Source organism: Marmota monax, unplaced genomic scaffold (assembly GCF_021218885.2).
Source record: "Marmota monax isolate L192 unplaced genomic scaffold, Marmota_monax_Labrador192_F-V1.1 WCK01_AAM20220418_F8-fsc00001, whole genome shotgun sequence".
Lineage (NCBI taxonomy): Eukaryota > Metazoa > Chordata > Mammalia > Rodentia > Sciuridae > Marmota > Marmota monax.
This window is the reverse complement of record NW_026693777.1, coordinates 50,522,426-50,547,808: the sequence shown is the minus strand read 5'-3', so window position 1 is coordinate 50,547,808 and position 25,383 is coordinate 50,522,426. Positions and strand designations below refer to the sequence as shown.

The window sequence follows — 25,383 nt, the reverse complement described above, 5'->3', positions numbered from 1 at the left end:
TCTGAGCCGCGGAGGATTGTGGGAGGAGGTTGTCTCCAATTTCTCCTCCCCTCCCCCCCCTCCCGGCCAAGATGTCTGACATGGAGGATGATTTCATGTGCGATGATGAGGAAGACTACGACCTGGTGAGGCGCAGGGAACGGAATTCTGGGGCTGGAGATGGTGTCTGGCTTTTAGGGCCGAGGCTGAGGAGGCTACAGCGTCTCCCTGTAGAGCATGTGTCCCTTTGAGCCTCTCCGAGTGCAGTGACAGGACGGGTTTACCTCCTCCCCCTTCCCGCACCCGGCTTGGGCCCTGCTTCTCCGGCATGGGGGAGGGGAGGGTAAAGGAGGCCGAGTAGGGGGTCCCAGGCCTTTACGCTCCAAGTCCAAACGCCTTCTTGGTTTACACCGGCCCGGGCGTCCGGTTCTCGATGCCTCCTACCTCCTCCACCGCGCGAGCCGCCTCGGGGACAGTGCAGCGGTCTAGGCCCTAGCTTTCCGCTTTGGGGCCCAGCATTCCGAACCCTTCTTCACACTGACCTGAGCGGGTGCGAAAAACCGAGAGAAGATCTGAAAACTGGGGTGGGGGGGTGGGGCGATACTGGCCCAGGCCCGAACGCGAAACGCTGCTTGCTACCTTCCTGGAAACAGCTTAAATACTTTTGTCCGGGGTCAGTTTTGGTCAAAAGTAGGGATACAGTGAAGAGTTCAGAGCAAGGATAGCTGAAAAAAAAAGTTGAACTACTTTTTCAGTTCTTGAAAGAGAAAGCTGGAGTAGGGGTAGGTTTTGCTTGTTATTGTTGGGACTTTGGGGGGAGCGGGGGTGATAGGGGGATTTTTCCTTCATTTAAGAAATTTCCCAGTATTCAACGTTTAAAACGTAAACGGGGTAGAAATAAACGAATTTATCTAGTTCAGTGGTGATTTTTTAAAGATTCAAAGTTTAATTTATTAACGGGTTTACAGGTTTTACTAACGTTTCAGGTTCATATTCAAAACCAAATGTATGGAAACTAAGAAAAATTATCATGATCAAGAATTAGCATCAATTTATTTGGGGGCATTTCGTTTGGTTCTTGTTTTGAGAGGAGAGTTTGTTTTGTTGATGTTTCGGTACTGGGGATTGAACCCAAAGCCCCCCTCACACTAGGCAAGTATTCTACCACTGAGCTCTGTCCATATCCCGGCCCTGGTTTTTTATATTATGATGATGATGCGTTATGGTAAAGTTGTGAGGTAAATGCTTTAGGAAATCTGGCTCATTTTTAAGTGTCAGAGATTCTCAAGATAATTTATATATATAACTTCTTTGCATATGGGAATCCAGAAGTCATTTCCAATTAGTCTTTGCATTTTTAAGGAAGGTACATTTTGCAAAAGGGAGAGGGATGCGCTTGCTATTACTTGAAAGCCATAGTAGAGATTTGGGTAATTATTGAAGTTAATTGAAGGATGTTGCTAATAGTTATGGTTTCTGCCTAACAGGTTTGCACAGACCAGCTGTAGGCAGTGCCTTCAGTTCTCTAAAAACGTATTACTTATATCTACGTGTTTTTATTACATGTATATTTATATTACAGGTGTTAAAGTGTTTGTTTTAAATGTGTTTATAGTTTTAGTTGTTTTTAAAAATTTCTACTCATCTTTCCTAAGCAATAATATTTAAATACACCACTTGTTAGCACTAAGATTAACTTAAAAGATAATCACTGAAAATGAAAAGTTACAGTGATGAGAACCTTATCCCAGGAAGTACTTAATTAATATTTGCAAGATTTTAAACTAAACATATAATGTTTGAACTGTTTGCTCAGCCTTTCAGGGCTTACTCTACATGAACAGTAGAATAAGATTGAATTTAACTTTTTAAAAAGAAACTACTACATAATTAAATGAAATGGGGGAAGGAGGGGGTCCTTTCTTTTCCTGCATTCTGTTAAATAGCGCTTCTTCCTCACCCATCTCATCTGTAAGATAACATTCGAGATCCCCAATCATGTCAAATAGTGGAAGTTATTACACTTTGTCTACTAACAGTTAAAACTTTGATTGCATTATTTTACCTAGGTCCTTTTTTGTTTCTTCACATTCATAAGTCCTACAGAATTGATCTGCTGTCTTAGGGAGATTTCTTTTTGATAAAAGGTATTGTTTGTTGGAAAATTGGTTATCATTCCAGTTTAGTTTGTTAACTAGCGTAGCACATTTCTGACCAGTGATATTCATTATATCTTCATAGGCTATAATTTATTTATCAGTAAATTTATTCACTGATAAATTTTAATACCCTATATCACTTTTTGTTCTTGCCTAGTAGAGCGGAAATGGGTGATTTACCTGAAAAACTAAAAGTTCTGTTTCTATACTGTTTTTATCCAAGAAAGTAAATAATTTGTGCCCAAGAATTGATAGAAAAGAGAATTAACTTTGTTGGGAAAAAAAAAAAAAGAACAAAGTAAAAGAAAGTTAATATACTTGACTTCTTATTTTGAAGATGTTTGGTTTTTATTACAGGCAAAAACAAGCATTTTCTAAGAATAATAAATTGTATAGTAGTAAATAAGACATAGTAGTAGTAGATGCCTTCTAATCTCGTGTAAATGTTACAGATTTATAGATTATTTGCTGATCTGTTATTACTAAATAATAACTACAGTGCCATTTATTAAGTTGATAAGATAGTTTATAGGTTATATATTATAATTGTTTACCCTTGTAGCATGAAGTTACTTAGTACTTCCAATATTTTTAGAAAGGATTTAATACAAACTGACTTCATACCAAAAAATATTTTTAGTAAGTTCTTCTATATAGGTTACATGTTATATATTTGAATATAATTGAATTAAAAGGAAATCATTGTCTAAAAAAATAGAATAGTTCCACTTGGTATATATATTATTAAACTGTGAGCCTCATTATATTCCCCTAGTCTAGTTTTTAGTTGGGATTAGTGAATGAATGTTTATTATTATTATTTTTCTTGTCTTGTTGTTGTTCTAATTAGTTATTCATGACAGTAGAATGCATTTTGACACATCATACATAAATGGAGTATAATTTCTCATTCTTCTGGTTGTACATGACATAGAATCACACCAGTTGTGTAATCATATATGCGCATAGGGTAATAATGTGCATATCCTGCTATCCTTCCTACACCCACCACCCGTACCCCTTCCCCTCCCCCTTCCCCTCCATTTACTCTCCTCTACCTAATCCAAAGTAACACTATTCTTCCCCAGCCCCTGCCTTATTGTGATTAGTGAATGAAGTTTATTAGTATTATTTTTCTTTTTTTAGTTGTAGATGGACATAATACTTTTATTTTTTATGTGACGCTGAGGATTGAACCCAGTGCCTCACATGTGCTAGGCCAGCACTGTACCGCTGAGTTACAACCCCAGCCCATTTTTCTTGTCTTAAATATGTGACAGTTTTAATGTCCTAAATTTTTACTTTTGTCAACTTTGAGTACGGGTATGGAGATGAGCAATAAAATTAGAGAAGTGAATGGTCCATCACCAGAGCTGTGCACACATACCCATTATACATGTTAAATTTTTAAAATATTGAAGACCTGACAACAATGTAATTACTATCCCAATTTTATTAGATTAGGGGAAAATATAGAAAATGTCTAGAAGAAATTATTGGTGATTTTTATTTTATTTTATTTTTTTGCAAGTGTGCTAGTGCTGAGCTACAGCCCTAGCCCTAGATGTGCTCTTTTATTGCAATAATGTTAAATACAATGACTGCTGAAAGGCAGACAGTTCTTAGAGGTTGCCAATCACATTGATCATGTGCACATTTCACATTTACATATAAATAAATACTTTATTCTTTTGGATTCAGTTTTGAAATTATTAATACAATTGAGGAAAATAAAAGCAAAAATTTGAACAAGGCGGTGATTTTAATTTTTAAAAATTGTTTATTTCAAATATTCACAGCTTCTTACAAATGTTCACAACAAATTATCGTACTTTTATTTCTGGGAGTAGGGCAGGGAGCAAATGATGAATAAAAATGTTACTTTGGGGACTAGGAATATAGTTTAGTGATAGAGCACTTGCCTACATTATGTTCAGTGTTGGGTTTAATCCCTAGTACCAAACATACACATAAACGTTGTTTGGCCTTGGGAGACTGAGCAGTGATTCTGTCATTGCTCAAAATTGTTTGAGTTCCACTTAGAAAATTGTCTTCAGACCCTTTAACATGTTTGGTCTTTTTAAAATAAGTAGTACATAATAAGCATGATCCAAAAACAGAAAATATGTACATTAAAATTTCCTTTCTAGTTCCTCTACTGCCCAGTTCCCATCCCCCACCCACCCAATCAAATATATATTCTTTCCTCCTCCTTTTTTTAGTCCAGGTATAGCATATTTTAGTTCTACACACTGCTTTAACTTATATACATTGTTCTACATAATATTTATCTTAGAGATTTTTTTTCCTCCAAATATATAAAAAGCTTTCTTTTTTCTACAGTTTTCTTTTATAGACTAGATGGTGAACTATATTTTGTTGACGGAAACACCTAGTTTTCTTGCAAATTTCAGAAGTGTTACTATAGTCCATGTGTTTATCATCTTAAAAAAATTTACTGCCTTGGGTACTGGGGATTAAACCCAGGAGAGCTTTACTACTGGGTTGTATCCCCTTTTTATTTACTATTTTGAGACAGGGTCTCATTAAGTTGTTTAGAGCCTCCCCATGCTGAGGCTGGCTTGGAACTTGCAATCCTCCTGCCTCAGCCTCCTGAGTCACTGGGATTACAGGCATTTGCTGTCACACCCAGCATGATTTTATTGCCTTTTAAAGCTACTACTTCAAAGAAAAATATTGATTCGGAATATAAGTTTTGATGAGTTTTCTAAAAGCCCTGTTGATTTACCTCATTGATGTATCTTGTATAATGAAATTAGAAGGTTTCAAACAAAGATAGCTAAAATAAATGTGAGACACCTTTTAAATGCTAAGAACAAAGTAAAATTATGCTCCTAAATATTTTAAGTAACAAATTAATAAACTTAATCATTATTTAATAATAGACAAACTTAAATAATAAAATAAATTTAAGATTTTTCACAGTAACTTGTGATATATATAACTTGTGTATATTTATAAGATATAAATATACAACAAAAGTTCTGTTAGTTACATGTCATGTAACTGCATAATTGTAGAAAAATTGATTTTGCTGAGAATTGAGGAATCACAAAGGTAAGCATTGATGAATACATTTCTCAGAACTATAGGGCTGGGGTGTACCATAGGAGAAAAGCAAAAATGTTTAAAGGCCAGGAGGTGGTTTAGAATTCCTACCAAAAATAATAGTTTATGCTAAAGATGTTAAATTTTGTGGCATATTTGGGGAAAGGAGAATAAATCTGAACAGTATGGATGGGTCATATATTGCTTTGGGGAAATGTTGGAACATGATTTATTATACAAGTAGGTTGAAACTATTATTGAACTTCAGGGGTTTTTTAATTTCTTTTATGGTGTTCAAAGTGTTTGTTTATTTTACATAAATTGCTTAATTCTTTTTTTTAAAGCACTCTTCATCTATTGATTGAAATTTCAATTTCTTTTAAAAAGTTTTTTAAACTCGCAAATTGTTATCTCATTCAAATAAGTAGATTTGGTTTAACAACATTTGTTAATATTTCTCCTATATCCCTATTCTGATTAATGGCACCTTTTGATACTAAGCCATTGATAGTTATTATTGGTAAATTTATTTTCCTTTATCTTGTGCCCATGTGGTGAGTCTCTATTTTTATTCCATTCTCCTTTTTTTTTTTTTTTGGTACCAGGGATTGAACTCAAGGGCACTTAACCACTGAGCCACATCCCTAACCCTTTTTACTTTTTTATTTTGAGACAATCTAAGTTGCTTAGAGCCTCAGTTGAGACTGGCTTTGAACTTGTGATCCTCCTGCCACAGCCTCCCAAGTTACTGGGATTATAGGTATGTTCCACTGCGCCCAGCATTCTCTTTCTGTTCCCCTCATTCTACTACTTGGGATCAAATCTCTATCATCTCTTGATCAGACTGTTGTGTGAGTAGCCACTGGGGCTACTCTTTGCTGCCAGAATGCTCTTTCTCAAACACAAATCTGATTATCTCTTCATTGGATTGGAACTCCTTGCTAGATTTCTATTGTCCTGTTCCTCTGTCCAGTACCAGTTCATTTCTTATCAGTCCTTTGCATACATCCTATGCTTTAGACCAAACTATTCATGCATGATTCTTTCAAATATATATATATAGTCTTTAAGCTTACTTGCCTTTGCATGTTTTAATTATTTTATCTGCCCTTTCTCAATGCCTGCAATCCCTAATCACACTTTAATACTTGACTCAAGTATCTTTCCTTCCTCCAGCTCTGGAATATTTAATATTCTTTTTTTCTTTTGGGTGGTTTTTTGTTTTTGTTTTTGTTTTTTTTTTTTGGTGGGACTAGGAATTAAACCCAGTGCCTTGTGCATGTGAGGCAATGAGGCAAGCAGTCTACCAACTGAGCTATATCTTAAGCCCAATATTTTTTTTTTGAGATGTCACTATACCTAGTATTTGTCTGTTATTACTTTTGTTGTGTTATAATGCAGTTTCATTTGCATATCTTAAATAAACCTGGAGTTCCTTGAAGTGAAGGACTGTTAATTTGCATTTGTGTGTACTAAATTGTTGGTATATACAGTCATGTGCCACATTATGACAGTTGGATCACATGATGATGAACCATATATATTATAGGAGGCCATAAGATTATATCCCTTAGCAATGTAGTAGATTTCTTGATATACGTACACTCTATAATGTTCACACAATGAAGAAATCCTCTACTGACTCATTTCTCAGAATATGTTCTTATTGTTAAGTGAGGCATGACTTTATTAAAGGTCATGGTTGTTAAATACAAACAATAAAAGCATCTGAACAATACAGTTGTTCTTCTAAAGACTTTTAAGTTGTCAATTTTAAAAAACCAGGCCTATATAATAACAGAAGAATAGTTCTGCTGTCGGGCACAACATGTAGAGATAATTTGACTCACTAAGCTGCAGTTGACAGGTTAGTGATGTCATGATGACTGGTTCAAACCATATGAACATGGTATTACAGATCATAACAAGACTGCCTATTCATAAGTCAATTAGAACATCAGTTGTGGCTAAAATTATATATTTTGGCAATAAAATTAATGGATGATATACTTTCATATAAACATGACAAATCAAAAGAATATATTCATAAAATTTTGAGAACTAGATAAGTCTAATGTCAGTCCTATGATTATCTAGTGATTTATATGTAAGTTTTTGGAAATGTTTGTTCCAAGTTAATAAGACAATTAGAGAAGAACTGATTTCCAAAGGTATAAAATAGGTTTTATACTATAATTCTTTACCCTAAGTCTTCCTTGAGAAGATGGCCCTTAACTGAGATCTGAAATGATATGTCGTAGTTAACCTGATGGTGAGAGGTAGAAAAGGAAATAGCATGTAGAGGTGGGAAGGAGCTTGGCCACTTGTGAGGTCAGGCCAGGGTAACTGCATCAGAGTAACAGAGGGGAGAGTTTATAGTAGACAAGGCTGGATGCATTGTCAATCGTAAGATTTTTTTTTTTATTGTTTTAAACTTAATTTTATGAGCAATGGGAAGCCAGGAAGAGAGAAATGGGATAACTTACATTTTTTGTGAGGATTTTGGCTGCATACCTTGTGAAGATTGGCACTTGAAGGTTAAAAGGGGGAATGGGAAGACTTAAAAGAGTTTGTGGAAAGATGAAAGTGGCTTAGTAGGGAAGGGTGTAGCTGGGGAGAAAGGAGAAGATGGATGGGTTTAGATTCATAAGGACAACAGAATAACTGCTTTTAGTTCTTCAGTTGTCTCCCATATTTATACTCTTCCTCCTGTTCTGTCTAGCAGACAAATTTATCTTTTCAAAACCCAGTTTCAAACCCATCACTATTATAGCATCATTTAGTCACTGTGATGTACAGTTGGCTTGTTTATTCTTTATTAACTAAATGTTAGTTTTATCAGTTTTATTATAGTCAAACCTAGTGAAATAGTTGTTGTCAAACCTAGTGAAGGAGTTGTAGTGAAATTTATTTACTACCTGGAGTCTGGTCTTTACCTTAAGTATTCTAACAGATTTTCCTGTGTTGAACAAAACTCAATTCCAGGTCTGAAATCTGAGACTGAGTGTCACTTGTGTCCTTGCACAAGGATCCTCCAGGGGGCGCACACTACAAAGCTACTTTTTGATTATTGAAAAATTCATCCTGTGTTGATATATTTTGAATTTTCCAAACAAGTACTACCCTCAGTATATCTTTCTGCACTCCTCTGCTTCTGTAAGACTTTACAGAATTTTCCATAAATATCTCTAATAAAGAAATTAACTGTTTCAGTTTTAGAAATAACTTGATATTTTTCTTATCTTTTTTTTTTAAGTATAGCTTAATACTTTTCTTATCTTTCACCATAGTATTCTTAATTTAACATAAATTTTCCCCTCATGGCAGAGGAGGAAATAATTTACAACTTCCTAAAATAATAATTTTCATTATGCCAATCTATATATTTTGTAATTCTCATTATTAGATTGAATATCTTGAAACTTTAAAATTTATTTATACTTCTTCACCTAATGTTCATAACCCGCTTTCCATTCTGCCTTATTATTTTTTACTAAAACTTGAATTTATGTGATAGAAAAATTTCATAAAGTTATATAAATCCATTTTGGTTTACTTGTTTTGATTTGTTAAAACACTAGTTAAATTACATTAACATAACTTGTAATGTGAAATGCACATAAAACAAATATTATTTTTAATGCCAATTATATTTGACATTAGACTACTTTGCCATATATAGATTAAAATTCTACCTAGATAGGATATGTTAGAACAATGAAATTAAGATTTAGAGAGTTGGAAAAAATTACATTTATAAAGCAAAGATTAATAATTGGAACTCATTTACATAAGATTTTTATTAGGTTGAATTGGGGGCAGTCAGTAACACATTAGTTCTTTACATTCTAACTTGTGTTGATTCTACAGAAATTGCAGTTAAAGAATTCTATTTTACTATGTATTTGATTCCTCCCCCCATTTTTAAATAATGGTTAAATATCAATTTCATTTTATCTGTGTTCAAGGTGGTTTTGTTTTTGTGGATTTTCCTATCCTAACAGTATTCACTTTTTACAGTAAAATGCGTATGATATCACTCCGCACCCCCCCACCCCCCATTCATTTACTATCTCTTTCTTACCACACAGGAATATTCTGAAGATAGTAACTCTGAGCCAAATGTGGATTTGGAAAATCAATACTATAATTCCAAAGCGTTAAAAGAAGATGACCCAAAAGCAGCATTAAGCAGCTTCCAAAAGGTTTATATTTTTTTTCCAGTCAATTCTGTCTCTTCAAGTTTATGATATGTTAGACCAAACTAAGTCCAAAGTGATTTTATCTCAGGAATGTGTTTTGAATATTGAGTGGTAATCCTGTAAGATAAGTTTTTGTTAGAGAGTATGTAGTTCAAAAGGGCTGCCCTACTATTTTTCCCAATCAAGCTGTCTTGGAAGCAGGATTATTGTCCTGAAAAGCATAGTAGCATACTGGCAGAAAGAGAACCAACTTGACGGTCCATCGATGTTATCACTACAGTCTTATTCCTTTTGAAGATAGATCATATTGTTTTCTTGACTTATGGTACACTTTTGGGTTGTTCTTACCAAAGGTTATTCAGGGGGAAATATTCTAGACCCATATAATCAAGGAGTAGTTCTTAATCTTTTGATCAAAGAACTTCAAAATAAGCATGTTATCCATAAAAAAGCATCTTATGATTGGTCTCTCTTTATTATAAGCCTTTTAAAACTATATTGAGGAAAGGTGGGATTCTGAATATGATGTAAAATAAATTCCAAAATTAGACACTGTATGTTATAAGAAAATAATGAGCTAATATTACATTAGACTAAACTTCCTTCCCTTTTTTAGGTTTTGGAACTTGAAGGTGAAAAGGGAGAGTGGGGATTTAAAGCACTGAAACAAATGATTAAGATTAACTTCAAGTTGGTAAGATTTGTTTTGAAGGGAATTAAACTAATAACGAGTGAATTCTGTAAGTGAAAACCTCATTGCAACAAAATGCCATTTTATTGACTTCTCTAAAATGGTTCTATAACATTTCCATATTTGGTCTGCTTTGCAGTTTATAAATACATTAGTATGATTCATTTAAAAAAAATTTTGCCTAGAATACAAAAGCTTACCTTTTAGGTATGTACACAACATTTGACTACATTTTTTATAGTGACTTTTCCACAAAATGTTATTTTAGAAGCTTTAAAATTCTTCCACTGACTAAGGCTAAAAACATTAGTGTTGTACCTAACACCCTTTCTGTCTCTCAGTCCACAATAATCCATTGGTAAATCCAGATGACTTGATATATCTTCAGAATACATCCAGTATCTAACTGCACTTTTCTGTTTCTACCTCTTTTACTCTGGTCCAAAGATAACATTCACCTAGATTATTGCAGTAGCCTGGTCCTCTTACTTCCTATTCTTACTCTGGTCTATTTTCCACAAGTGACAGAATGATTTTTTTTTTTTTTTAATGTAAGTCAGATTATGTCATTCCTTTGCTCCAAATCTTCTAATGGTACCCCACCTCCTCAATAAAATCCAAGTCATTAACATGGCCTACAAGTCCTTATAAACACACCCTTTGCTGTCCATCAGGTCTTGTTTTTTATTTACTCCTTACTAACCTTACTGTTTCTCAAGTCATCCCAAGCATACTCGTATTAAGGCTTGCTCTTGCTGTTTCCTCTGTGTCAGATGTTCCTTGATAGCCACATGGCTCTTTGTTTTGATTCAATTCTCTGTGCAAATGGTACACATCAGGATGGCCTTCCCCTGACTACCTAATATAAAATAGCATGTTTTCCATCATCACTTAATTACCCTGCTGTTTTTTTCTTTGCAATTTACTTATTTATTGAGTCTCTGGATCTCTCTCCTGCATTAAGTTGTAAGTTCCATGAGAGCAGGACTTTGTTTTATTCACAACTGTGATAGTGGCTGGCATTTAGTAGATATTCAAAATTTCTGTTGAATGAACTCATAGATAAACTAGAAATGCCATGACATAACTTTATAGAATGCCAGTCCTCAAATTTCTTTAAACTGGCCAAGTAGAATTCAAGAGTACAGGTAGAAATGGGGGAAAAGAAGTTAGGAGATGAGTACTAGGTACAGACATGAATCTTAGTTTGCTAAGGGTAGAAGAATTTTTAAGAGAAATAGAAAGTTCAGGTTAGCAGAGAGGCAAGCATTAGAAACTACAGGAAAATGGCAAGTGGAAAGGTAATTGGTAATCTGTGACTTTCTTTTTCCACTGTTTATTTCCTATAAGCTTCTCTTTCATTAGCTTTTCTCTCCCATCTGAAATTGAGCTCTGTTAGTACTTTTATCCAGTTAACTTCTGCTTATGTTTTTTGTTTTGACATACTTTTAATTGATATAGCCTCCCTCCTTTAATGGGAATGGCCCTCCATAGTGTCTTCTACAAAAACTATCTGTAAAATGTTTTAGCCCATCTCTTCCCCCCAAATATTAGGACTATTCAAAACATGTTAAATTTTTTAAGTTTTTTTGTATGTTATATTTAAATCTAGTTGAAGAAGGAAAAACATCTACATTGCATTTGCCCTTTTCATTTCTGCTCTGGTATTCTCAAAGCATTTTATGTTGCACAGAGCTACTATACTTTCTTGCCATTTACTGATTTTAAAAATATTAAACAAATATTTGCCTCATTGAAATTAATAATTTTCAGGACTATGGGAAAAGCACTAAGTATCCTAGGAGGAAGAGATTTTTTGATTAAACAACTATAGTGATATTAGGAGCTAAACGTTAACTCTTAAGGTTCTAAAAATCAGCTCTTAACATACCAGCAGTACCTTAGTTTTTATTCGTTTTAAAATGGATGCCTCCCTTAAGGCTTGGTGTGTTAGCTTTCTGTCATGTAATAAATACCTGAGAAAATCAACTTAAAAGGAGGTAAGATTTATTTTAGCTCATAATTTCAGAGGTTTCAATTCATAGTCAGTTGGCTTTGTTGCTTTTGGGCCTGTGGTAAGTATGTATTCACCATGCCTATAAAGTCAGTTTGCCTAATCTTACCTTAATCTTCAATTACAATAACATAATTTTTGAAGAATAAGCTTTAGAGTTACAGCATAAGGAGATTAATTCAAAACTTGTGCTTTTTGATAAAATCTTGTTTTAATATCAATATATTATGTCAAAGTTGGGATAGTCATATATTTCTCTGATCTGCCTTTCTCTATATTGTTCTAAATGGATTTTTGCACATCACTGATAGGATGTTACCTGTTACTTATTCCTATATGAAACTTACATACTTACAAAAAATAGTTTGATATATACACTTATAGTTTATTTATTCTTTACCCTAATAAACACACATGTTCAATTAGTCAGAAAAAAACACTTACACCTGCCAATGTTCCGTCTCCCAGATTAGAAGAATAGAAGTAGAATTTATTAACATGAGGAATTATTGGGAGTTGGAAATTATAGAGTCTGGATACAGGTTATAAGGTTAGACTCATGAATTGACTGAGTAAATTTCCTCTCAAATATTTAACTGCTGGATGTTTCATTAGCACTCTTTTTTTTTTCCTTCAGATCTTTCATGCTTCTTGAAATAACCCACAGAAGTATAAATAGTTATGGAAGGTATAGCAACATTAACTATGTCTGCTATTGAGTTGGAGCCTTAGGTAGGACTTATTTGACATGAGATGAGTACTGTGGCTTGAAATTCTTTTACTTCATATTTTTGTGTAGAGCCGGCAAACTGTAGGGAGAAAAGACACATATAACTTTTGTTGCAGAACTTCCTAAAAAAAGGATTAAGTCTTCAGGGTAAGATATATGTGTCCTACAATGAAGAATAATATCTGAAATTTGGAAAATGTAGTAGTTGTATTTGTCTTACTGGCTGACTGGATAAATTTTACTTATACGTTGTTATATATCTGATTAATATAGTCATCTGAGTAAATTTTAAGATAAAAAATCTATAGCACAATATATGTGGTCTCTCTTTAAAAGTGTATTATGAATTATATGAGCTACATTTCAATCCATATACTGTATCTTAATCATGTTTACATTTTTTAGTATATAAGTATGTATCTAATATGTTTCTCTTCCCTCACAGACAAACTTTCCAGAAATGATGAATAGATATAAACAACTGTTGACCTATATTCGGAGTGCAGTCACAAGAAATTATTCTGAAAAATCCATTAATTCTATTCTTGATTATATATCCACTTCTAAACAGGTTAGGCTCAGTTTTTTCCTCTTAGTACTGTTGTATGTTTATTGTTTACAGTAAGAGCTTTGTTCTTTAAAGAAAAAAAAAGGCCTAGAGATTTGATCAAAGCAGTTATGCTAGTTATTAGTATGCTTCAAAAAAATGTACTATTTTCTTGATAATAGTACTAATTATGGAACACTAAGAGGTATTAACTCCAGCTTAATCTCTTTAAATATTACCTTCAGATACAAAAATAATCTGTAAGCAACTTTTCCAGGTTTGTATTTCGACTCCCATACAGTTACTATCATAGTTCTTGTGTTTTGTTCTGTTTTATTTTGTTTTCTATGGTGCTAGAGCTCAAACCCAGGGCCTTGTACATACTGAGAAAGTGCTCTACTACTGACCTACACCCCTAGCCCTCATGGTTTCTTCTCAAAAATTATTGCTGCTTTAGCTAACCTTTGGGGAGCATTTAATAAGATTGTATGCATGAACTCGATTAGATAAAGATCCTTGTCAAGATCCTGTTCTCATGTCAGTTATTGCTTGGTATTGCTCAGTAAGTGCTCAAAAAATAAATGGTGTCTCCAAAGGATGGGTGAATAATAGTTAATGAAAGAATGGTCTGATGAAATAAAATGGATATTGAGAGTGACAGTACTTTCATTATTCTAGATTTTGGTAAGATAAGCAATGATGATTTTTTTTTTTTTAACTTGGATTATTTGTTCATTTTCTTTTAAGCAACATAATCTTAAATTTTAGCTTTCTTTGATCTTTGATACAAAATGTATTCACTATATCATTTGTATTTCTTAGAACATTTGATACTTTTTGTATTTTTCTCAGCATCAGTTTCTCATTTCCTATCTTTTCTACTAGATGCCATTTTTATTTCTTTTTTTTTTTTAAACATAATATTCTTTAGTTGGACACAATATCTTTTTTATTTATTTATTTATGTGGTGCTAAAGATCAAACCCAGCACCTCGCACGTGCTAGGCAAGCACTCTACCACTGAGCCACAACCCCAGTCCTCATTTTTATTTCTTGAGGTAGTTTTTTTTTTTTTTTAATCTCTCTCTTTTTTTTTTTTTTTTAGTTTTTAGTAGACCTTTATTTTATTTATTTATGTGCGGTGCTGAGAATCAAACCCAGTGCCTCACACATCCCAGGCAAGTACACTACCACAGAGCCCCAGCGCCTTATTTCTATTTTTCATGTTTAAAAATGAGATGAGAGGAAAACATGGTAAATTTATGTTTTGTTGAAACATTAGCACTTAATGGTGCTAAATCTGGAATTAAGTTATATATCAGTGCCTTTTCTTAAGTGGAAAGTGTTTTCTAAGTCTTATATAAACTAGTATCATCAAAACATTCTTGGTACACTATTCATGTTGTGCCCTGTGTTGGGGGAGGGGAATTAAGTGATTTTAAAAACTGAAAATCATGTGCTTCTGTCTGCTATTTTTCCTTTTGAAAATAAGAGATGGGTGGTGGCACTCTGACTTATTCCATATTCCAACAGTAGTCATGAAAAAACAGCCTTTCCTAAACATGTCGAACTTGCCAATTCTCATGTTCTTTTTTCTCTTGATCCTGCTAAGTAGAGATAAGGGAACCAGATATTCAAACATAGATAAAGCCAGAAGTAGAACAAGGAAGGTGAGCAGAGGAGCTTATAATGCAAAACAGAATAAGGGTTGAGTGAATACTTGTATTAATATAAAATGAGCTATTAGATTGGGAAAGAGACCTATACTGTTATAGCATCACAATTATGGCAATAGTTATATAGTAAAATGTTTTCTAGGTGTTTTAAAACAAACATAAAAACAGATCATGGCACTTATCTTTTTATAAGTTTGGTCTGTGTTAGTTTTTTTGGACTGTAAAACATTTGGTAAGATACAAGTAGTGTATCTTATGTATTAAAGTTCAAAGATGCACTTTTAGTTTGTTCAAATTAACTTTATTAACAGGTACAAATTTGCTGTTTACAATTATAGAATTCTGATTTTTTATGTCAGATGGATTTACTGCAGGAATTCTATGAAACAACACTGGAAGCTTTGAAAGATGCTAAGAATGATAGACTGTGGTTTAAAACAAACACAAAGGTAACCATTACAATTAGATTTATTTTCTTTTTCTTTCTTTCTTTTTTTTTTTTTTTTTTTAAAGAGTGGGTGGGTGACTTTAATCTCTCCTAAAGCTACACATCTTTTCTTGTTGAATTCTTTTTATTTCAGTAAGTTTGCTTTTTTTACAGCTTGGGAAATTATATTTAGAACGAGAGGAATATGGAAAGCTTCAAAAGATTTTACGTCAGTTACATCAGTCATGCCAGGTAGCATTTCCTTATTTATTTTTAATGTTTCTTTATCATAAAAAGCATAACAAATAATTGTATTCAAAATATTGTTTAGGGACATTTTTGTTCAAGCATCATCCAAAATATAAAATTTGAGAAGCAAGTTTTTGAAATGCTAATTTCATTTTTTTATCTTTTGTGGAATGAGGTACAGGTATCAGTAAACACTGTTGTAATACTTAGTAAGAATGAGCCTTGATAATTTGAGAAGCAATATGGTTGGGATAGCACATCTCTATATTTAACTGGGCTCTCATTTTATACTCCTACTTTTCTCTTCATCAAATAAGTCATTTGAGATTAATTTATATTCTACATGGTAGTTCTATTTCAAATGTTTTTAGCTCTTCTGATAGTATGTACTGTTATTTAAATATATATGTTATTTCTGTGAATGGGGCGACTTTGAGGAAACTGCTTTAATTATCTGCAGATATTTTAATAGTTTTGCAGATCAGTCATTTATGAATGTTTCTTATATACATCTTGTTATCTAAGTTTAGTCAGATAAATAGCTCTAGGTTCAGAGTCATGTTACATGAAAATGATAGAGAAACATTTCTGAATACAGGAGAGTCTTTCAAAATATATATGTAAGGAATATTTGGGGGGGGGGGTCGGAAAGTTTTGCTTGTCTTTTTTGTTTTGTTTTTTTTTGTTTGTTTTTATTTTTAATGTACTACTGGGGATTGAACCCAGGGCTTCATGCATGTTAAGCAAGTGGTCTACCACTGACCTAAATCCCCAGCCCTTTGTTTGGTTTCTGTAGGAACATAGCAAAAGATGCTGTCTGGATTGTAATAGTATTTTAATACTTAGTATTTGATGAAATTAAAGTTGAGATACATGATGATCTGGATGTACACATTGTTTTGCATATCGTGTTTTACTCTGATTATGATTCATTAATGAATTTTAAACAGAATTTTAAGTTGAAAGACCCAATAAGCAATAAATTCTGGCTTAGTATCTATTAGTATTTTAATAAATCTTCAAGTTAAAAACATAAACATCCAGCCAGGTCCATTGGCACATACCTGTAATCACAGGTACTCAGGGAGCTGAGGCAAGAGAATCACAAGATTGAGGCTAACCTGGGCAACTTGGTAAGACTCCTGTCTCAAAATGAAAAATAAAAAGCGCTGGGGTGGCCGGGCGCTATAGTGCACTCCTGTAATCCCAGCATCTTGGGAGGCTGAGACAGGAGGATCACAAGTTCAAAGCCAGTCTCAGCAAAAGCAAGGTGCTAAGCAACTCAGTGAAACCCTGTCTCTAAATATAATACAAAATAGGGCTGGGATGTGGCTCAGTGGTTGAGTACCCCTGAGTTCAATCCCCAGTATCCAAAAAAGGAGGGGACTGAGATATAGCTTAGTATTAGAACACCTTGATTTCAATCCATAGTACTGAAAAATAAATAAACATCAAAGCATTCATACATACAAAAAACTTCTGACCACTTTTTACTTTTCTAGTAACTAGGAAATAAAAAGGTTATATTGATTCCTTTTTGGCCATTAAAAGTGGTTTTCTGAATATGGTATTTCTCCATTAAAATGTGTACTGCTTTTTTCAACACAGAAATAATATTATAAATGTCAGGCTCACTAACTCAAATGAAAATTACTAGGTTGTCTGAATTCTATCTTGACTAAAGTAAAGTATTTGCTTTCCTAGACTGATGATGGAGAAGATGACCTGAAAAAAGGTACACAGTTATTAGAAATTTATGCTTTGGAAATTCAAATGTACACAGCACAGAAAAATAACAAAAAACTTAAAGCACTCTATGAACAGTCACTTCACATCAAGTCTGCCATCCCTCATCCACTGATCATGGGAGTTATCAGAGGTAAATTTGTTTTGAAGAAAATGGGCAGTAACAGGGGAAGACAGTCAAGTGTCATTGCCTATAACTAAATGACTACAGGTTGTTTTTGTTTTCTGAAAATAGATGGCAAAGTATTGAAGTCACTGAAATGGTGTAGTCTTAGAAATTAAGATGCTTGGTTTTTTGTGAAAGTTTTAACAATAAAGATATTATTAGAAAATTCAGTTTATCAAAAGTTCTTTTCTTGTTTGTAATGATGTGTATAAAATTACATTCATGAGGATAAAGATTTGCAAATGATTATTTGGCTGGTGTTTAATGAAGAGTTTTGTGTTTTTTTTAAAGTATATGTCCTGGAGACAGTGCTGATTAGGTTATAGAATTAAAAAACTGAGAATCAATGAAATGGTTTTCATTCTACCTTTATAAAATGGTTAATCTTGTTATTACAGAACTGAAAATAATCCTTTTTTCTTATGTTTCATTCGGTACAGAATGTGGTGGTAAAATGCACTTGAGAGAAGGTGAATTTGAAAAGGCACACACTGATTTTTTTGAAGCCTTCAAGAATTATGATGAATCAGGAAGTCCCAGGCGAACCACTTGCTTAAAATATTTGGTCTTAGCAAACATGCTAATGAAATCGGGTATAAATCCATTTGACTCACAGGAGGTACGTGCACTTTGTTTATTTCTCTTACCAAATATCTTTGTGGAAATAATTGGTATTCTCTGTATATGTACATAATTTGTTTGTTTTGTTTTAACTTGTGTTTAGGCCAAGCCGTACAAAAATGATCCAGAAATTCTAGCAATGACGAATTTAGTAAGGTAAGATTTTATGTTTCAGTTAAGGTAAATTTCTTTAAAGCAATTCATAAAGGAGAATAAAACTTAAGAATTCAGTTAATATAAAGCACTTTTTCTTTTGTATTTTTGTATGAAATATACAAAGTTCATGAAATTTTTATCTTCTGAAGTCACTTACTGTGCTATTTCTGTTATTCACAAAATTTCATAAATTATCTGCTGTTTGGTTTTCTTGTTATCCATGTGTTTGTGTTTGTGTGTGTGCTTGTCCCTGCTATTTTTCAGTGGAAAATTAATTATGGATGTCTTAAAACATTATTTCACAATGTGTACTGCCCCTGGCTACCTTAATCCAAACTAAAATTATGTATTGGTCCATGATAAGTCAAGAATTTTCAATAAGAAAAAACCACAAAAACATACTTCTTTATCTTTTTTTAAATTAATGACAAAGTGAAAATATTTTAAAAGAATGTCATGGGTAATTTTCTGAGGTGGAGGGTTAGGAGACAGAGGCGTCTCCTAATTTTTGTGTACTTCTGTGGAAAAGAATAAATGATGATGGTTTGCTACTGAAGAATTTGCCACTGAAGAATTTACTGTAATCAATTAATATTAAAGTTGTAGAAGGTAAGACCAAACAAAAAGTCTAGGAGAACAGGTACATCTTTGCAAAAAGAGAGAGTGTGAGAAACTATCCTCTGGGCTAGGAATAAATGGAGCTGTACAGATACATTAAACCATACTGGACTTTGGCACAGGTTGAGAACTCTGAACAGACTGAGGAGCCAAGATTTTTCTTTTTAAGGGGCAATGAGAGAGACTTAGCACTGCTGGTTCTTATGTAAATTAGACCGCCCCAAGCAATGTAGGCTTTTGTGGACTTTCTAAGGTTAAAAAAAAAAAAAAGTACAAGAAACCTACTAAGTTTCTTCAAATCCTTTGTTTTAGGTTGTATCAAGGTTGAAAAAATATGGTTAAGGCAAGAGGGGCCAGGGTTTTGTTGTTGTTTTGGTAGATATATATAGAAAATTTAGATAACAGCTATGTCTTTCTTAGTAGCCTTTTTTCATTAAAAAAATACTAGACGGAAGTTATGAATCATCTATATATAAATTTGGTTATTTCATCACATTAAATTTGTAAAATGTCCTCATTTATTCTGTTTTTATTTTACTATGACTGCAATTTTTTTGTTTTGTTTTTAAAAATCCTCAATGTAGCTGTAACAAATAAGAATCATTTTTTTTCAGGGGAGCTAGGAATGTCCAGGGGCTAAAACCCTAAATTGCCAATAAGAAAGCAATTCCTTTATTGTTTGCTACTTTAGTCTGTTTTAACATCTGTATGTTAAATCAGGTTTAGTAGAGTTATCTATTTCAAGCAGTTTATTTGATGTACATTTAGCCACATTAACTAAGAGCTGATTTGGTTAATACTTTTAAAATATTTTATTTGTAACATTAAATTGCTAAACAGCTGCTTTAGCTTTTAAATATTAAGTAAAAGTTTTGCCATGGACATTAATATTTTATATAAATCAAGTTGGTTAGATACATTAAAAACAGATTAAAGGACTGATTTTTTTCCAGACCTTTAAGAAGTAATGATCATATTTACACATTTGTTATGTCTGACTCTACCCCAGAAAAGCCTCTGGATTGGTAATTTTTACCCAAACAAGTGACATGTGGTATTCCACAATTTTGTACAAGATTTTTTAAAAATCTACTTAAGTAATGGAAAAATGTCTTACAGTTTAAAATATATATATGCAGATATAATTATTGTGTGCAAATGTTTTCACTACTTGAATATATCCTCCTATAGTATATTACAGTAACATATTGGGTAGGTAAGAAAGTAATGCTTCCTAATTTTATCTTCCTAGTCAGTTGCCAGCAGACTAGAGGAAAATAATTCCTGTTGAAGCACTTGAATCACCTGCCCCTAACATGAAGTTACATTGCGACCCAACAGATGGAAGCACAGCAGAGGGCGTGCAGAATGGTTGATGATATGTCATACATATAAAGCAGACAGTGGTGCCATATCCAGAAGGTTGGCTTCTTCCTTCTCAGCACCTTTAGCAATCCCCATAGTGCCTTACAGAATTATTTCAAGAGTAGATACTAGATTCCTCAGAAAATTATGAACATAAATCAGCCTTTGACCTTCTGCAACAGGGATTCCATCACTCTCTACTTTGGGTGTATGTTCATCTGGCACTAATTATCTGCCACTAATGTTTCTGCTGAATAGTTCAGTGGAACTTTTAAGAACTTTTAAGACTGGAGAGACTAGAGGATCACATGTTCCTCAAAGTTTTGGCAGTTGCTGGTAGCTTTCTAGAAGATAAAAATTAGGAAGCTGCATTTTCTGAGAAGGTATACTTTCTTATTTGGAAGATAAGCCAAACTCCTCCTTTAGAGTGCATGAAACCTGATTTCTTTCATTAAGAACAATTAGGGATTAAATGCACAATTTAATTTGAAAAGATCAAACATCAAATAGTTATTAAATGTTTTATTGTCAACTTTAAACCAAACTAAGATTTTGAGATTACTTTATTAGCTATGTATAAATAAATAAATACATAAACCTGAAAGATTTATTTACTCTTGCCTTTTAAAAAAAAATGAACGCATGAAAAAAAAATATTGTGTGTATGTGTGTATGTGTGTGCGCACGCGCTAGGGTTTGAATTCAGGGCTTGCACATGCTAAGCACGCAGTCTACCTCTGAGCGATATCCCCAGCCCAAAAATTCAGTCACTTGCAGAAGGATATGAGTATATATATTTGTTTAATTCTGATTTGCATGGTAGAAGCAGTAAATAATTTAGACGTTTCCATATGAAAATTGAGAAACAGGCTCTGGATTTTCTGATTTAATACATGATTTCTTCATATTTGACAAAATTTACACGTATTTTTTTCTTTCAGTGCCTATCAGAATAATGACATCACTGAATTTGAAAAGATTCTGAAAACAAATCACAGCAACATCATGGATGATCCTTTCATAAGAGAACATATTGAAGGTATGTTCTTTTTGCTAACTGAATTCTGTTACTTTCTTTGACACTGTTAAATATTTCTTAATGGAGTTGTGTGGAATTAAACTGTTACTGCAAAGTATAAAAATGTTTCTGAATATTGTCATGGAACAGGATACTCATTAAAATGATAAAACTATAGCTGGGCAGGGTGGCACATGCTTATAATCCTAGCAACTCAGAAGGCTGAGGCAGGTGGATTGCTAGATGAGACCAACCTCAGCAACTTAGCAAGACCCTAAGGACTTAACAAGACCCTGTCTCAAAATAAAAAAGGCTGGGGATGTGGCTCAGTGGTTAAGCGCCCCTGGGTTCAGTCCCTGGTACCAAAATAATAAATAAATTAGCTGGTTTTATATTCATATAATAAATATTATATGTTGTCCATTTTGTTTGAAGTGGCTGTCACTTTTAACTTTTTATTCTAATTAGATACTGTTTTTTATTTATTGATGTCTAGGTTCAAAATTAATATTTATGGTTTATTTGTCAAAAAACTTTAAATATATCCTGCTTTAGCTAATGCTGAGATGTATTTACTACAGAAGGTAAGATAACATTGGGAAGGTTTCATTGCGACCCAACAATGTTCAAAAACATTAATTATTAAATTATTAAATTATTAAATTAATTATTAAATGAATGAGATTTTTAATCAATTCTAATGAATTACCAAGAGCAAAAATCATCTCTTTGCTCTGGCGTCTCTTAGCCCCAGTGTACCCATCTATATGGAGTTTTTTGGCGATTTTTAAATGAATATTTGGAAAAACTTATTTAAATAGTTAAATTCCAGATGCATCAGGAAAAATTTTCTCTTTCTTTCATTCAATAAGCATTCTTTTTTTAGAAGTTCTTCCATGAACCTGGAATGGCCCTGTGCTTTGTAGATACAGAAAAATCTATAAGCATTGTGCATGAACTCCAGACTAGTTTTTAAAAATTAAAGACAATTTTATGTTACGAAACTAGGGGAAATTTTGAATGCAGTGTATAAAATACAGCTTTTGAGAGAATATTAGACAAGGAACTTTGCAGGTATAAATCAGAACTTATTGAAAGATTAGTTACTCTTGAGAAAATGGTAGACAGCGGAATAGTATTGGGAAGTCAAGAATATATTTTAGTAGAGTGAGACATAAGCACAATTATGGGAAAGCAGCCTCTAATTACACTGTGCATCTATTGGATCCACATGTTTTAGATCTAAATACTTTATGTCCTTGCAAAGCAAAATGATGTGTTTTGAGAAGATAGCATATATTAATTAATATGATTTAGAAGCATATATGATTCATAAAGATATACAAATTGAATTACAATTGTATTAATTTTTGTCTTTTCTTTCAGAGCTTTTACGAAACATCAGAACACAAGTGCTCATAAAATTAATTAAGCCTTACACAAGAATACATATTCCTTTTATTTCGAAGGTACTTATATTCATTGATTTTAATGATGTGTACAATTTGTTCTTACAAATGTAGCCTATCTTTCCTTTTAAAAAACTAATTCTGACTTGGAATGTAACATGTATAGTGTTACATTTTTAAAATTAAGCATAACCTCAGAGTTTTGAATTTATGTGAACTTTTTGTGGGTTTTTTTTTTTTTTTTTTTTTTTTTTTGGCATAAAATTCAATTAACAGAAAAGAGCTTTAACCCTGTAGCAGATTCTTTCAACTACAGCAAGTTGTTGAAAAGAAGAGTAGCTGAAATATATCAGGGCCAAACTCAACCACAATAAAATTGTAGTAGGAATATTCTTCAAAAGTTAAATTGTTATCAGACCTGTGTTTAAAGCAATAATGAATTTACAGATCTTTTTACTAATTTTCCTTCATGTTATAGAAATGAATTTAAAATCAAAATGATTATGTAAAATCATGAAGTCTTCAAAAACATTAATTATTAGAATTATAATCTTTTGTCTTAGGAGTTAAACATAGATGTAGCTGATGTGGAAAGCTTGCTGGTGCAGTGCATATTGGATAAGTAAGTACTTTGTAATTTTTTTTAATCACAAGATGTTTGAAATTGTATCTTAATAATGGTGATAAAGGTAGCAGTTGAGTTCTTGATTTTTTTCATAAAAAGCATGTGGCTTCAATTTTCTATTAGAAGAGGGGTGTTTGTATGATGATTTTGATAAATGAACCTATACCTTTATTTCACTTGTTTATTTTTATGTGGTGCTGAGGATTGAACCCAGGGTCTCGCACATGCAAGGCAAGCGCTCTACCACTGAGCCACAACCCCAGCCCGATAAATGAAATATTAAACATAATTTCTGAAAAGTTCTAAATAGTTTAGAAGGATTTCTGCATACGATATGTATATAGCAAAGAAATTATTTAATGCATAGTTATTTTAATGTTTTTAAGTGTATGATATAAGCTATTAAACAGTTTTTTTGGTTAATTAGTAAGTTATGCCTAGTGATTCTTTTAGTAAGATTGATGAAAGATAATCAAAATCTGGTTTATTTCTAGGTTTGAATGAGGCAATAAATGTTATAACTAACACTAAATTCACTCAGTGTAGGCAACAGTTTTTATTGTTGTTGTTTGGGTTTTTTCTTTTGTTTTATTTTTTGGTGAGTCATGCAAGTACTGGAAATTGAACCCAGGGCCACTTTACCACTGAGCTACCTCCCCATTCCCTTTGTATTTTGAGACAGGGTCTCCCTTAGTTGCTGAGGGTCTTGCAAAGTTTCGGAGGCTGACCTTGAACTTGAGATCCTCCTGACTCAGCCTCCTGAGTTGCCAGGATACAGGTGTGCACCACCACACCTGGCAGCAGTTCTTTTTTTACGTTTATTGATATTGTGCTGAAAATGATTTGTACACATATTTTCTTTTATTTATTTATTTCTAGCACTATTCATGGCCGAATTGATCAAGTCAACCAACTCCTTGAACTGGATCATCAGAAGAGGGGTGGAGCACGATATACTGCACTAGATAAATGGACCAACCAACTAAATTCTCTCAACCAGGCTGTAGTCAGTAAACTGGCTTAACAGAGAACAAGCTTTTACAGACATACTTAAGGCAACAGTGCAGAGATGTAATCCTTAAAAGAACTGGGAATGGCAAAACTACTGTCGGTTGATGTGTCCTGAAAATTATTGGAGTTATGGCAGAAGTGCTTTTTTGATCAACTGGTTTGTGTTTTGCTGCTGCATTTATCCCAAGAAAAACAGCTTTAATCTCCAGAAGAAAACCAAAATACCATGGGATTTATGCTGTATTGACATCTTGCCCTAAACATACAACATCATAGTAATTTGTCAAGGGCAACATGACCAGAGAGAAGATTTTTGTCATGATTTTAAATACACTGACACGCTACTGTTGGTTAAATTTAAACATGTTTTACCTGCAGAAATTCTCTCACAGATAACCTGCAATAACTTGAAATGCATACCCTTTTGAACACTTCCTTTTCTCATGTATAAATGAAAATGTTTGCTGCATTTTGCAAAATGTCAATTCTCCAAAAATGTGTCCGTATATTTCTGTACCTGCAGTGTAGTAAAGGTTTAGGTGAAACCCCATAATTATAGTGGCATACTGTCACTTAGGTTTCAAGCAGCAAAATAAACAGTGCAGCTCAGAAATTATAGTTTGGTTCTTGATGTGTTTTTATTACATTTGGGTTGTTGTTTTGTTTTTTAGAAGTTTCAGATTATCTTCAGTTAATGATTAAAAAGCCTGATGGCAAATAAGGTGGTTATTTGCTTTCAAGTTTTTAAAAGTGGTCTTATTGGTAAAGTAAGGAGAACTACTTTCTAACAAAACACTTGCATAGTATTTGACAGTGAGGCTTTCTTTTTTTTTTTTTTAAGAATGATATTCCTTTTAAAAAGAATAAATTTTAACTCAGAATGTCACTTTAAACAAATATGCCAG

At 33.1% G+C, this 25,383-nt stretch overlaps 1 protein-coding gene across 3 annotated transcripts; it reads left to right on the top strand.

The window, feature by feature from the left end:
* The first annotated feature begins 34 nt into the window (after nucleotides 1-34).
* On the top strand, nucleotides 35-25,096 carry Cops2 (COP9 signalosome subunit 2). 3 transcript variants are annotated; one of them, XM_046461419.2, is made up of 13 exons: nucleotides 35-125; nucleotides 9,299-9,412; nucleotides 10,026-10,103; nucleotides 13,290-13,415; nucleotides 15,427-15,516; nucleotides 15,669-15,746; nucleotides 17,448-17,622; nucleotides 18,096-18,274; nucleotides 18,380-18,432; nucleotides 21,357-21,454; nucleotides 22,820-22,902; nucleotides 23,406-23,464; nucleotides 24,347-25,096. In XM_046461419.2, the coding sequence occupies exons 1-13, from the start codon at nucleotides 72-74 to the stop codon at nucleotides 24,489-24,491; spliced, it is 1,332 nt and encodes a 443-aa protein (XP_046317375.1). In that variant the 5' UTR covers nucleotides 35-71; the 3' UTR covers nucleotides 24,492-25,096. The 3 variants fall into 3 exon arrangements, with proteins under 3 accessions (XP_046317375.1, XP_046317374.1, XP_058440772.1); XM_046461418.2 differs by having other exon boundaries at nucleotides 15,406-15,516; XM_058584789.1 differs by lacking the exons at nucleotides 22,820-22,902; nucleotides 23,406-23,464 and having other exon boundaries at nucleotides 15,406-15,516.
* Nucleotides 25,097-25,383: the final 287 nt, after the last annotated feature.

Coding starts and splice junctions, on each gene's coding strand:
- Cops2 (XM_046461418.2), top strand. CDS start 72: ATGTCTGACATGGAGGATGATTTCATGTGCGATGATGAGGAAGACTAC. Junction 17,623..18,095: donor GATCATGGGAGTTATCAGAG/GTAAATTTGTTT, acceptor CATTCGGTACAG/AATGTGGTGGTAAAATGCAC. Junction 22,903..23,405: donor ATATTCCTTTTATTTCGAAG/GTACTTATATTC, acceptor CTTTTGTCTTAG/GAGTTAAACATAGATGTAGC.